Below are 13494 nucleotides of genomic sequence, written 5' to 3'. Positions count from 1 at the left end.
CACACAATGGTGAAATTGAGTGAATGGCCACCATATAATGGAAAATATTTGCTGTTATTTTAAAACAACGGCTGTTGTATTGAAATAATGGCAGTTATTTACTGTTATATGGCAGCCATCCACTCAATTTCACCATTGTATGAACAGATCCTTTCTGTGTTTTCAATCCACTCCTGGTTTTGGTTGCAATATGAGGACCACAATACTGACTAAAATATACGTAGTGTGAACCCAGCCTTATTTTGTATGTATGCATTTGTTCTTACTAGCTAATTGCTGGAGGTATTTTCTAACTAGTAAGCCGTAGACACTTTGAATAGGGTAATCCACATGAAGCTTTCAGTTGTGAGATAAATTGCAATAATGTTGCATATCCTAGGGTTCTGTTCATATGTGGCTTCCATTCATAAGCCTTTAACAGCAGTTTGAGGTTATGTTCCCACACAGTATTTTTGCTCAGTATTTTGGTCAGTATTTTGCAACCACAGAAACACAGAAAGGCTATGTTCACACACTGTTAAAATGGAGCAATTTCATGGAAAATAATGGTTGTTATTTGGCATTAAATGACAGCTATCCACTCAATTTCACATCAATCAGGTTAAGTATCTGGAGCGACCAATTCAGACTCAAGACGGACCCATCTAGACCCATTCTTTGATGTATTAATTTACATCAGCTGTGCTAGTCTACAGTTGTTAAAAAATAGTTAGAAATAGTTAGAAATCTGACCCGCAACCACACAAACACACTAAATACTTATGTTTTGTATGTTTTTTCTTCTAGACCCACTTCCACCTTCTCAGTTTGAAGTGAAAAGAAACACAGTCACATCAACAAGTTTGCAGGTTTCCTGGACACCATCTCCTGGATGGGTAGATCATTATAAATTGCAGTTGCTTAATAATAAAGGGGCAGATATACAAAACTTTAAAATCAATGGAAATGCCCCCCAAATGGAAACTGTTTTTGCAAACCTGAATCCAGGCACACACTATGGCATCACCATAACTGCTATTTCTGGCAACAAGAGCAGCTCTATGATCTACATCAATAGTTCCACAGGTAAAATGGAAAATATGTGAATGGGAACTGGACAGAACAAGCTGGCACTGCTCTAAGGGATGAATTATAATACAACACTATAGATGGCTTGTGGTTGGGAGATTCGAGTTATTGATGCATTGGGTCTGCAAGGTACTATGTAAACAGAGAGGAAAAAGAAACAGCAGCAATACAGCAGGCATGGGGTTAAACTAAGTACGGAACTGAAGATATTGATGATAACATGTGTGCAGACTAAAGCAATGAAGGATTACATTCCGGGGGCAGCAATGTATACATAGCAAGAACATAAGTATTTACACAGGGGACAACTGGTCAGACAGGTGAGGGAAGCCTTGATTTACCTTTCATGTACAGTAGATGAGGCAGACAGACTCAAATAATGTAGCTATACAGCTCGCTCGCTCTCAACCCTCTCAAAGAAGAAAAAAAGAGATGCTGTGCACTCTTATGTACATCCCACATATAGCAATATTAAGGAGTATTTTAAACAGTATGTTCTGCACATAAATTATATAAATAATAATCATCATCATAATAACAACAGTGTATATAGTAAAATGATACAGCCAAAAGTTTTAATACTTTTATAAAGTATATGGGGTACATATACTGTGTGCAACTATTCTAATGAGAATTGGTGTGTATTTTGTTCCAATATCTTGTGACTGATTTATTAAGATGTAGCCTTCCCATAGTGAATATATCTAAGTAAAAAGTTGCACAAAAAAATCGCTAAATTGCAAAAATCGCACAAGCATGTTCACCTGGTAGTGACCAGAAGTAGGCCTGCACCTGTTTGTGCGACTTTTTTAAAAGTCGCAAATGATAAATTGGGCGCTAATTCTGGATTATACAAACTTTTGGGTGAATACTCAAAACAGGCAGATTAAAAAAAAGTTGCATCTAAAAAATATTTGCCCGTTGAATACTGGTTCATAAATAGAATTTAGACCAAAAATGGGTAAAAAATCCAATTATTTGCCAATAAATAGGCGCAAAGCCCTTGATAAATTTTCCCCAATGTGCTTTGTGTATGTTATACTAGCTATATTACACAATATTTTTCACCATATGTATTTTATAATATGTATTTTCTCTTTTATATTTTTATTTAGTTCCAATGCCTGTGCAGAGTATTGATGTTCGTAGTAAATCAGATAGCATTCATGTATCATGGATGCCTGGTTCTGGCAATATAGAATATTACAAGGTTTTCTTATTACATCAGCAAAATATAATAAGCAAAGTTAACCTTGATAAACAAATGACTACACACACATTTAATGGACTCCTGCCCGGATATACATATAACATCACAGTCATCACTGAGGCTGCAGGCTTGGAAAACTCTAACTTTAACTTAGCAAGGACAGGTAAGGATTGAGAGACTCACCTATTAATATTATAACCTTACTAATATATTTTCTTGAGATGGCTGTCACTTGGCATTGTCACATCACCTGGTCAGCAGAGAATTAACAAATGAAATATAAACATTCTAATATTACAAATGTATCCATATAGTAGAAACACCTTACATTTACATCTCAAGCTTCCATTGGCTTCTCTGTCTATATATTATTTGTAAATCTAAACCCTGGGACAATAATTCTTCTTGGTCAGTACATCTAACCCATTTGTTTCCCTTTCCTAGCCCCTGCGGAGGTGTCTGATTTATCTGTGCTCAATGAGGGGAGTTCTACAAAATTAAAGGTTCATTGGAAAACACCTCGAGGCAGGCTGGATTCTTACAATATTACTTTATCTCAGAAAGGCTCTATTAAATACATCAGAACTTTAAATTCTGCCTCCACGGAAGTCATCTTCAATGATCTAACACCTGGGCGTCTGTATCAGGTTAATGTCACTAGTATTGCAGGGGTTTTAAGTGCTGACAAGATGGCAACTGGCAGGACCGGTAAGTAGTTATCAATTGTGTAATATTGGCTAAGGGGCATATGTGAGAGAATAATATATCTGATTAGTTTTATTGCTAAGTTACATGGTCAATAATAGTAGAAGCAGCTGCGGTATGACATGAAGGGTAATAACATTCAGTAACAATCATATTCTCTACGGAGATTTCTGATCTTTTGTTACTTTCTGCTACAAGGTTTTGACTGCATTCATGTGAATTTGAGGCTAGGGAATAGGGATTTGGATAGGGAGGGCTAGAAAATACTACTTCTCAATGCATTGTAATGTAACAAACTAAAATACATCAATAAATAGATATCAGAGAGAAGCAGGGGCTTGCTAAACAGTACTGGCACACAAGAAAGGGCATATTAGGGTACATTCAGATGAGGGGGTGAATAAAAATAACAACTTTCTCTCACTTTCCTGGCCCCCACACTGCCTGTATTAGGCTTGGGCTGCATGGTGATTTCTGGTAATGTGTCCAGGAATCACCATGTAATACCACTCTGCAGCTCCATACCTGGTATTTGATATTTGACTAACAAATCTATTGGTTCTGGTACAGTTTCTATACAAGGTGCCCCCTGACAAAATGTGTCCTAAAATAGCACTATTGGTTTGAACCATTCTCTAATACCATAGTGCACTATAACTAAGGGTATGGTGTGGGTATGGCATTTGCTTGAGTGTGCTGTTTCCGTTGGTTTTGTGGATGAATTAATAAAGACCACCATAGTGGACCTACATTGTGACCATGTAGCGCTTTAAGTTCACGTTCAAAACCTCACCTGTATTGCCTGGCTATGAATTTGTATTATTTCTCCTAGAAGTGTTTCTCAATCAACCCTAGTGGGAGGAAGTAATTTATTTAATTATGTAATGCCACTATATTCTGCACTGCTCTGATCACTGCCACCTTGGGGCTCAGTCTAAACTTTAAATTAACCTATTAGTAAGTTCTTGAATTAAGGGAAAAAACTGGAGTACCTGGAGGAAACCCATGCAAATACATGGAGTACATATGAGCTCCATACAAATGTTAGTCTTTATTCCTTATCCCTTTAATTTCCTCTTCTCATACTCCTATATAACAAAATGTATGACATTACTGTGTTCCATGCACTTCCTTTATGAATTATGTTTAGAAACAAAATTAATAATAAAAAGAATATATGAGCCCCTTGTCTACATGGACTGATAGTAAGTCATGTACAGTGTCACTTAATAAGAAACTAGAATAAATTAACCAATACTGTGCATTTTCTAGTTCCAGAGAAAGTTACTGGCCTGAAAGCGACTAGCAATGGTATCAAATCTCTCCGAGTAAGCTGGGTGCCACCTGCTGGTGACTGGGACCAATATCATCTTGTGCTTTACAACCAGTCTACTGTGTTGGTGAACACCACTGTGGAAGAGCACCAAAAAGAGTTCATCATTCAAGATGTGGGACTTATACCTGGAAGGCAGTATGATGTTTCTGTGGTTGTGGACAGCAGTGGTTTGAAAAACGCTGCTTATTGCAAAGGCAGAACAGGTCAGCTATTACATACCTATACTAAAGAATTATATACGGTGAAAGGTGTTCACTGTAAATATACAGATTCATTTATATCAGTGCAAAGTCTAGATTCCATCTTCTGAACATGCAAACTGCATTACTCATAATAGGGTTATTGATCTGCTCAGTAATACACTGAAACTTGGTTCCTGAAAACTAACAAACACAAAAAGATAGAAATAAATGTGACTGTATGTGCTAATAATAAATGATTTTGTCTTTTGACACAGCGCCTCAAGCTGTACAGCAGCTCCGGGTTAAACAGACCAATGAATCTTCATTCAGCATCACATGGGTTACTCCTCTTGCAGAATGGGACAATTATGTGGTCTCACTTGCAGACAGAGATCTTATACTCATAAACAAGGTTCTTGCTAAAGAAGCCAAAGAGTTCACTTTCACCGACCTAGTACCTGGAAGAAAATATACAGCTAAAGTTACAAGTATCAGTGGGGATCTCAACAACTGGGTTTCTGCAGAAGGAAGAACAGGTAAGGCCAGTATTTGTATACGATTTCTATGATACCATGGAATGGAATCAATAAAACCTTGTAATTGTGTCTGTTCTAACCCAGAAACTCCCCCAGAAGGGGAAGTTACCCATCTGACTTATCTTATTAAATCCCCAGTCATGTTCCAAGATTTCTTAAAGGAGTCAGACGCTACCTCCAAAAGGTAGCACCAAAAAGCTACTTTTCCTAGCCTTCTTTCCAGAATTCCCATTGTAGTATGGATGGCCTACAAATCTCCACACATCTTTATGGCAAGGAGAAATCTTACCACTTTGGTCCACGAGTTTAGAATACAAGCAAATTTTGATAATGTTATATTCTTTATATACAGTAACTGCTGAGGTGCCTATACATGCCCAAGCAAAATTCATCATGTAGCCTAGGACTATACTATAATATGTCTTGTTATATATACAGTACATTTGCATAATGTCTACAGCCTGTTATATGTGACTAATGGCTGTCATCTCGGGTTTATAATTCTGTGTTAAATACTAATAATAATTAGTAGTAATTTTGATATGGTGATTGGAAGCATAAAGCTTCATGGTACTGTATTCAGTGTCAGAATGAGGATAAAATGTAAATGTGGCCATGGTGACAGATAAAGATATTATTTTTAGCAGTTCTACTAAAAGTTCCAGTATAATTACACAAACTGACCTAAATAAAAGGGGTGTTCCCATTTTCAATGTGACAAATTCCCTTTAGCCTACTAGCAGTATATACCATTAAAATCACCAATTTACACTAGTGACAAGTGATGAAGGGATGGTGTCTAAAACTTCATCTATCTCCACTCTCAAATTTCAACACATCCATGTTCAAATTATCACAAAAGAGGAAGGGTGGGAAGGAAAGCTCAAGGGACCTGGCTTCAGAGTAGCAGGAAGGAAAAGGCTGATAACATTAATACATGCTTCTAACACTCCCTCTTTATTGTAAAACCAAAGTGGATGCTGAGTTATGCGCTCTACCAAACATAGAGATGTAAGGTAATAGTGCTATATGGTTTTACAAACCTCCTACAGGCGGGTTTATGGTAAACCAAGGCAACACATTGCTGTTCAGTGCAAGAGCTATATTAGGTGGGCATACTGTTGCCCGTTGCGGACACTGATCAAGTAGAATAAAGCTCATTTAAAGAGTCTATTGCACAACTGCAAAGAAGCCAATAAGTTGGGGGTGGTCAAGCATGCAAATTATCTGCAAGGTGATTAGAAACATGGGAGATTTATCAAACTGGTGTAAAGTAGAATTGTCTTAATTGCCCCTAGCAACCAATCAGATTCCACTTTTCTTTCCTCAGAGAGTCTTTGAAAAATGAAAGGTAGAATCTGATTGGTTGCGAGGGGCAACTAAGACAATTCTTCTTTACACCAGTTTGATAAATCTCCCCCATGGTCTTCTATCACTCTGTCAAAACCAAAGGAGTGATTGTAATGAATCTTCTAATTAGGGTTCTAATATATGGATGATTATATTAGCCAAAGAGGCCGATTTCTCCCCGTGCAATAGGCTAAGGAAAAGATAAAAAGAGAAATCACAAGTGGTGATCAAATAACGGATTGGTAATCTATAAAGAAATTTTAGATAACTATGGGATAAATAGTGTAATATTCATTGTAAGCCAGAACGGGGCAATTTTAAAGAGAGCGAAGAGAATAAGAAGATTAAAAGAGAATAAAAAACATCAACATATGTCAAATTCACAGAAAAAGTTACAACTTATTGAAGCCTAGCAGGAATATCTTCTAGGAGTTGCTGTGCTGGGCAAGGAGGCTTTTAGACAAGCGCAAAACATAGAAAAGATCTCTTTCAGTAGACATGGCCTAAATAATGATGAATTTTTCTGCTACATCCCATGTAAAATATTTGGTGCCCCAAATGGTTGCCCGATGAAAGGTGTCCATGGAGAATTGTTGGGACTTGCTCCATTATCAGATGGTTCCTGTTCATTATGGAAACTAATGCATATCTTAATGTATTAGGTTTTTCCTACATATGTAGGATCATAAAAAAGAACTTCATATTTTTTAAGAAAAACAAATGTTATTCCCCATAAAAAAAAAGAATTACAGTGTCTATTTGTGTCTTATGTCTCCATTGCACAGTTCCCTCTCAAGTAACTCATTTGAATTTAGCAAATCAAGGAAAAACAAGCAGTTTATATGCAGAGTGGACAAAGGGTCGGGGAGATGTGGACTCTTTCCAAGTTCTCCTAATACATGAAAATATTGTGATAAAGAATGAAAGCGTATCTAGTGACACAAATAAATACCAATTCCACTCCTTAAAGCCCGGAGGACTGTATTCAGTAGTGGTGACAACTCTCAGTGGAGGTATTGCATCAAGACAATCTCTAGCTGAAGGCAGGACAGGTAAGATGTACATTGTACTCATTGTGTTAAAGATGGGACCTGTTGTAAAAATGTTTCCTCCCAGTGCTGTGAAACCTCTTAGAACTACAGTGGTCCCTCAAGATACAATATTAATTGGATCCAGGACGCCCATCATATGTGGAAAAAATTGTATCCTGAGACCAAAACTGATAATTTGTTCTGAAGCCCCAAAATGTCATCCCAAAATTAGAAACAAATGAAGATTTAAAGCATCTAATCAATAAGGATAAAGCAAGTTCTTGAATACAACAGTCAGAAAGAGCTAATGGAGACTGTGAATTACTTTCTGTGTAGAGAACAAGAGCATTGTCAGGGTCCTGTACAAATCACACAGGGTCTCAGAAAAATAAAATGGAGCCGCCCTAACCTGGTTCTATAGGAGCAACTCACCATGGCACAGGTAAAGAGCAATACGGGACATGTAGTATCACGCTGTACTGTATAGAGGAGATACAAGACACACGCAGCAGTACAGGACATGGAGTATCACACTGTACTGTATGGAGGAGATACTAGACACACACAGCAGTACAGGACATGTAGTATCACACTGTACTGTAGAGAGGAGATACTAGACACACACAGCAGTACAGGACATGGAGTATCACACTGTACTGTAGAGAGGAGATACTAGATACACACAGCAGTACAGGACATGTAGTATCACACTGTACTGTAGAGAGGAGATATTAGACACACACAGCAGTGCAGGACATGTAGTATCACACTCTACGGTAGAGAGGAGATACTAGACACACACAGCAGTACAGGACATGTAGTATCACACTGTACTGTAGGGAGGGGATACAAGACACACAGAGCAGTACAGGACATGTAGTATCACACTGTACTGTAGAGAGCAGATAGTAGACACACACAGCAGTGCAGAACATGTAGTATCACACTGTACTGGAGAGCAGATACTAGACACACACAGCAGCACAGGACATGTAGTATCACACTGTACTGGAGAGGAGATACTGTATTAGACACACAGCAGCACAGGACATGTAGTATCACACTGTGCTGTAGAGAGAAGATAGTAGACACACACAGCAGTACAGGACATGTAGTATCACACTGTGCTGTAGAGAGGAGATATTAGACACACACAGCAGTGCAGGACATGTAGTATCACACTGTACTGGAGAGCAGATACTAGACACACACAGCAGTACAGGACATGTAGTATCACAATGTACTGGAGATGAGATACTGTACTAGACACACAGCAGCACAGGACATGTAGTATCACACTGTACTGTAGAGAGCAGATAGTAGACACACACAGCAGTACAGGACATGTAATATCACACTGTACTGTAGATAGTAGATACAAGACACACACAGCAGTACAGGACATGTAGTATCACACTGTACTGTAAAGAGAAGATACAAGACACACACACAGCAGTGCAGGACATGTAGTATCACACTGTACTGGAGAGCAGACACACACACTAGACACACACAGCAGTACAGGACATGTAGTATGACACTGTACTGGAGAGGAGATACTATACACACACAGCAGTACAGGACACGTAGTATCACATTGTACTGTAAAGAGGAGATATTAGACACACAGCAGTACAGGACATGTAGTATCACACTGTACTGTAGAGAGGAGATACAAGACAAACACAGCAGTACTGGACATGTAGTATCACACTGTACTGTAAAGAGGAGATACAAGACACACACACAGCAGTGCAGGACATGTAGTATCACACTGTACTGGAGAGCAGACACACACACTAGACACACACAGCAGTACAGGACATGTAGTATGACACTGTACTGGAGAGGAGATACTATACACACACCGCAGTACAGGACACGTAGTATCACATTGTACTGTAAAGAGGAGATATTAGACACACAGCAGTACAGGACATGTAGTATCACACTGTACTGTAGAGAGGAGATACAAGACAAACACAGCAGTACTGGACATGTAGTATCACACTGTACTGTAGAGAGGAGATACTAGATAACCAATCACTGCATGTACCTCAGTAATACTGGGGTTTACCAGTAAAATGGACACTTCTAGTTATTCACATGTGCAGCAAATCCTGACTGCCCGTAGCATTGTATGTTGGGTTTGGTCTGAAGTTACGATGGTCCAGAAAGGAACATTGTATGTCGAAATCATTGTATCCAGAGGCCATTGTAAGTTGAGGGACCACTGTATACCATTAATACTAGGATTTCAGTGCCATCTCATTGTGAATTAACATGTTATACAAACAAGACTATCATGCTATTGTACCTTGATTTATTAAAACATTACCAAGTTGTGTATGATCAGGTAGACTACGCTGTATAATGATAGAGAATAAAAACAGATAATAGAGCAGAACGGTATTCTGTATATTGACCTTTTTATTCAGCCCCCCACCCCCTGGTCAAATGTCATCTCTGATAACGTTGTGCCATACTACAGTGGCAACCAGTCACTGCCATAGGGCTATGCAGTATATCACTATTAAATATCAACATTGCAACCTTTTTGACTGCCTCTTTGGCATTTGATCAGCCCCTTGACATTTTATATACTGATATAGAGGTCCTCTTGCAGAATAAAGGTTGCTATATAAAGCACCTTAGAACTTCTAATTTTCAGGTTGTATTGTAGGTTATGGTGCTATTCATAATAATAGCTGTTGCTGTTTAAAGTTTATTTAGAATTCCCTCAAACTAGAAGCCACATGATATATAGGATACAACAGGGTGTCAAGGTGGTAAATCCAAAGCAATGGGAATTACACAAAACTGGAAATACCAATAAAAGAGATAAAGACAGATAAAGAAATCATAACCAAGAAAAATTACAAATTGTACTGAAGATCTTTGGGGAGGAGAAAGGATACAGATTAAAAAGAAAAGAGTATAAGCAGGAAATTAGAGTCAGGACAAGAAGGAATGTTTAATTACACAAGATCAGCAAATTTGTAAGGTTGATACTTATGTGAACTTAATCAGGCAGTTTCCTTCCTGAAGTGATTGTGTCCTGTACTTAAGGAACATAGTGAAATACTTTCGAACAATAGCCTGTGGATCTGACAGCATCATACTCAGAAGTGATAACGTGCAGTCTTACCCACAGGCAGTGTTATATAATAAGGTTCTACATACAGCCACCAGAGGGCTCAGGTGATTGCTTTTCATCATATTTTAACCCCTTAGTGACCAGCCCGTTTTTTTTATTAATTGCCACATTACATTACTTTATTTTTCATAACTGGTTGTTATGAATGAGTTTTACTTTTTAATAGAACTATTATGGGATACATATCTTTAATTGGTAAACTTTTATTCACTTTATTTAAAAAGGAATGAAAATAAACTGCAATTCCTCCATTTTTCTTTTATGCTTTTTAAATGTATACCTAGTATGGTCTGATAACCTCATAAATGTACTATCTGGGTCGATACCATAGAATATACATAGATAGATATTTTTGTATTGTATTTAATTATTTTTAGTTTTACTACTACTGTAGCTATCCTATGTCAAAAGAAAAAAAAATAAAAAAATAAAAAAATATATATATATATATATATATATATATATGCCATTAATCATATCTTACAAAAACAGCTACACCAATATTAAATACAGAACTTGTATATAATTTAATCATCTTTATTTATTACACATACTGTCATGTACTATGAATGTATAAAAAGACACTTCATAACCTTGAGAAAGAACTACAGACACAGCAGTATTGCAAAACAAAGAGAACTTGCAAATGCAAACAATTGCTACTATAGTGCAATGATAAAAATAAATGTATGTTCTTATACCTAAAGCTACAGTTCTAGTACTTGTCAGTAAAAAACAAAAGTAATGCAGATCGGTAGTAAGACCTAAAGCAATTAAACCTGCAACAGAGAACTATGAGCTTATATTTTACAGGATGATTTTTACTTTTTTTTTTGGTGTTCATAAGACTTTCTAGCTACTTTTTTGGATGCAGGTGAATAGAAAAAAAATCTGGCATTGTTTTATGCTATTAGGCCCACAAGGAAACTTGAACATGTAATAGTGTGATCTGTGAGACATAAATGTAGTTGGGTTGTCCCCAATGTATATCTGGTATCTTTCAGACATATATTGCAACGGTATAAACATGTATATTATATGGTATACTTTTTAAGGATCTGGCTCAGTGAAATAGGGAGGAGGTCCAAACATCCAGCAGACCCCACTGCATATCTCCCAAATGGAGACCAAAATTAGACACTTTTGGCTTTCATTGTGTCTATTGGGGTCACTGGATCTGTGACTACATGCATGCGAACTTATGTCAGTGAAAGCTGTACCATCATATTACTATTTGAATAAGTATTTAATTTTTATAATGTATCCAGATCCTTCCTGTTCACTATTAAAAAGCTGATAGACAAAGGGGAACAGGTATTTTGTGTAACAATTTATGAACCCACAGTCTCATCTTGAATAAATATACATGTCACTTTCTAACTGTGTTGTTTCTTATTGTTATTGCTAGTGAAAGTTAAAAATGTGTTTCGTTAACTTGTATTTCAGTACCATCCAGTGTAAGTGGCATTATAGTCAGTAACAATGGTCAGAGTGACTACTTACGCATATCTTGGCTTCAGGCTATTGGAGATGTAGATACATATGTAGTAACCTTATCCCATAATGGGAATATCCTTCCACCCGTCATACTCTCCAAATCGATCCATGAATGTTCCTTCAGCGCTTTAACACCTGGAAGATTATACAATGTGACCGTAACAACACGAAGTGGAAAGTTTGAAAACTATTCCTTCAGCCAAGAGTGGACAGGTACAAATCAATATCCATCTATCTGCATGTCTATCTATCTATCTATCTATCTATCTATCTATCTATCTATCTATCTATCTTTTATCTATTTGTCTGTAAATCTATCTATCTCATATCTATCTTTCTATCTATCTACATGTTTATTTATCTCATATTTATCTGTCTACATGTCTATCTGTTATCTATCTATCTATCTATCTACATATCTGTTTTCTATCCGTCTATCTATCTACACCTCTACCTATCTATCTCCTATCTATCTACGTCTATTTATCTATCTATCCTCTATCTATCTATACATCTATCTATCTATCTACATGTTTATCTATCAATCAATCATCTATTTATCTATCTACATGTTTGTCTGTCTGTCCATCTATCTGTTTCTCTTATTTTATGTATGTTAAACAATATCCCTTTATTTCCCAGTTCCCTCTGCTGTACAAGGGCTAACAGTAAGCAATGCAGGAAGAAGTGACTACCTAAAAGTGTCCTGGCTTCATGCTGTTGGAGACTTTGACCAGTATAAAGTGACCATTAAGAACAACAATAACTTTGTAAACACTACAGCAGTCAACAAGATGCAAAATGAATGTGTCTTCTCCAATCTAGTGCCGGGTCGACTGTACACTATAACTGTAAGCACTGAAAGTGGAAAATATGAGACCAGTGCCATGACCAGTGGCAGAACCTGTAAGTGCCATGTTGCATTCTCCTTTTATATTTTCTACATTAATATTCCATGACCTAAACATGTCTGTCTTTTATTAGTCCCAGAAGCAGTAAAGAAGCTGACACTTGCAAGAAGAGGCAGCGAGGAGCTCTATGTTACATGGTCAAGAGTCAATGGAGATGTTGATCACTATGAGATACAGCTACTATACAATGATATGAGTGTCCTCCCGCTGATCACATTAAGTAACATAGCTTCTGAATACCACTTCACTTCCCTCACTCCTGGTCGCCTTTACAAGATTGTGGTCTTGACGTTCAGTGGTGATGCACAGAGATCAACATTTGTAGAAGGGCTAACAGGTAAGAATCTACTAAGTTTTATTGCATAGTAACGTTTATATGGCATGTAGTAAATAAAAGATGGAGCCAAAGCTTAAAGGCGATATCCCATAAACAAAAAAAAAAACATCCAGTATGTGGTACTATTGCTAGTAAAAGCTGCAGGTGCATGCAAACATCAGGTGAATCAACACT

At 37.3% G+C, this 13494-nt stretch overlaps 1 protein-coding gene across 2 annotated transcripts in view; it reads left to right on the top strand.

Annotated features, from left to right (window-relative positions):
- PTPRB (protein tyrosine phosphatase receptor type B) overlaps window positions 1-13494 on the top strand; it is an 84967-nt gene that overhangs the window by 36213 nt on the left and 35260 nt on the right. For both annotated transcript variants that reach the window (XM_069975193.1, XM_069975204.1), the window contains 9 exons: window positions 787-1065; window positions 2184-2441; window positions 2723-2986; window positions 4256-4522; window positions 4777-5037; window positions 7173-7439; window positions 12022-12285; window positions 12715-12978; window positions 13057-13320. In XM_069975193.1, coding sequence (XP_069831294.1) covers window positions 787-1065; window positions 2184-2441; window positions 2723-2986; window positions 4256-4522; window positions 4777-5037; window positions 7173-7439; window positions 12022-12285; window positions 12715-12978; window positions 13057-13320 — 2388 coding nt within the window. The remainder of the gene's footprint in view (window positions 1-786; window positions 1066-2183; window positions 2442-2722; window positions 2987-4255; window positions 4523-4776; window positions 5038-7172; window positions 7440-12021; window positions 12286-12714; window positions 12979-13056; window positions 13321-13494) is intronic.

Source organism: Dendropsophus ebraccatus, chromosome 1 (assembly GCF_027789765.1).
Source record: "Dendropsophus ebraccatus isolate aDenEbr1 chromosome 1, aDenEbr1.pat, whole genome shotgun sequence".
NCBI lineage: Eukaryota > Metazoa > Chordata > Amphibia > Anura > Hylidae > Dendropsophus > Dendropsophus ebraccatus.
Note: the sequence above shows the minus strand (reverse complement) of the source record. Positions and strands in the feature narration are given on the sequence as shown.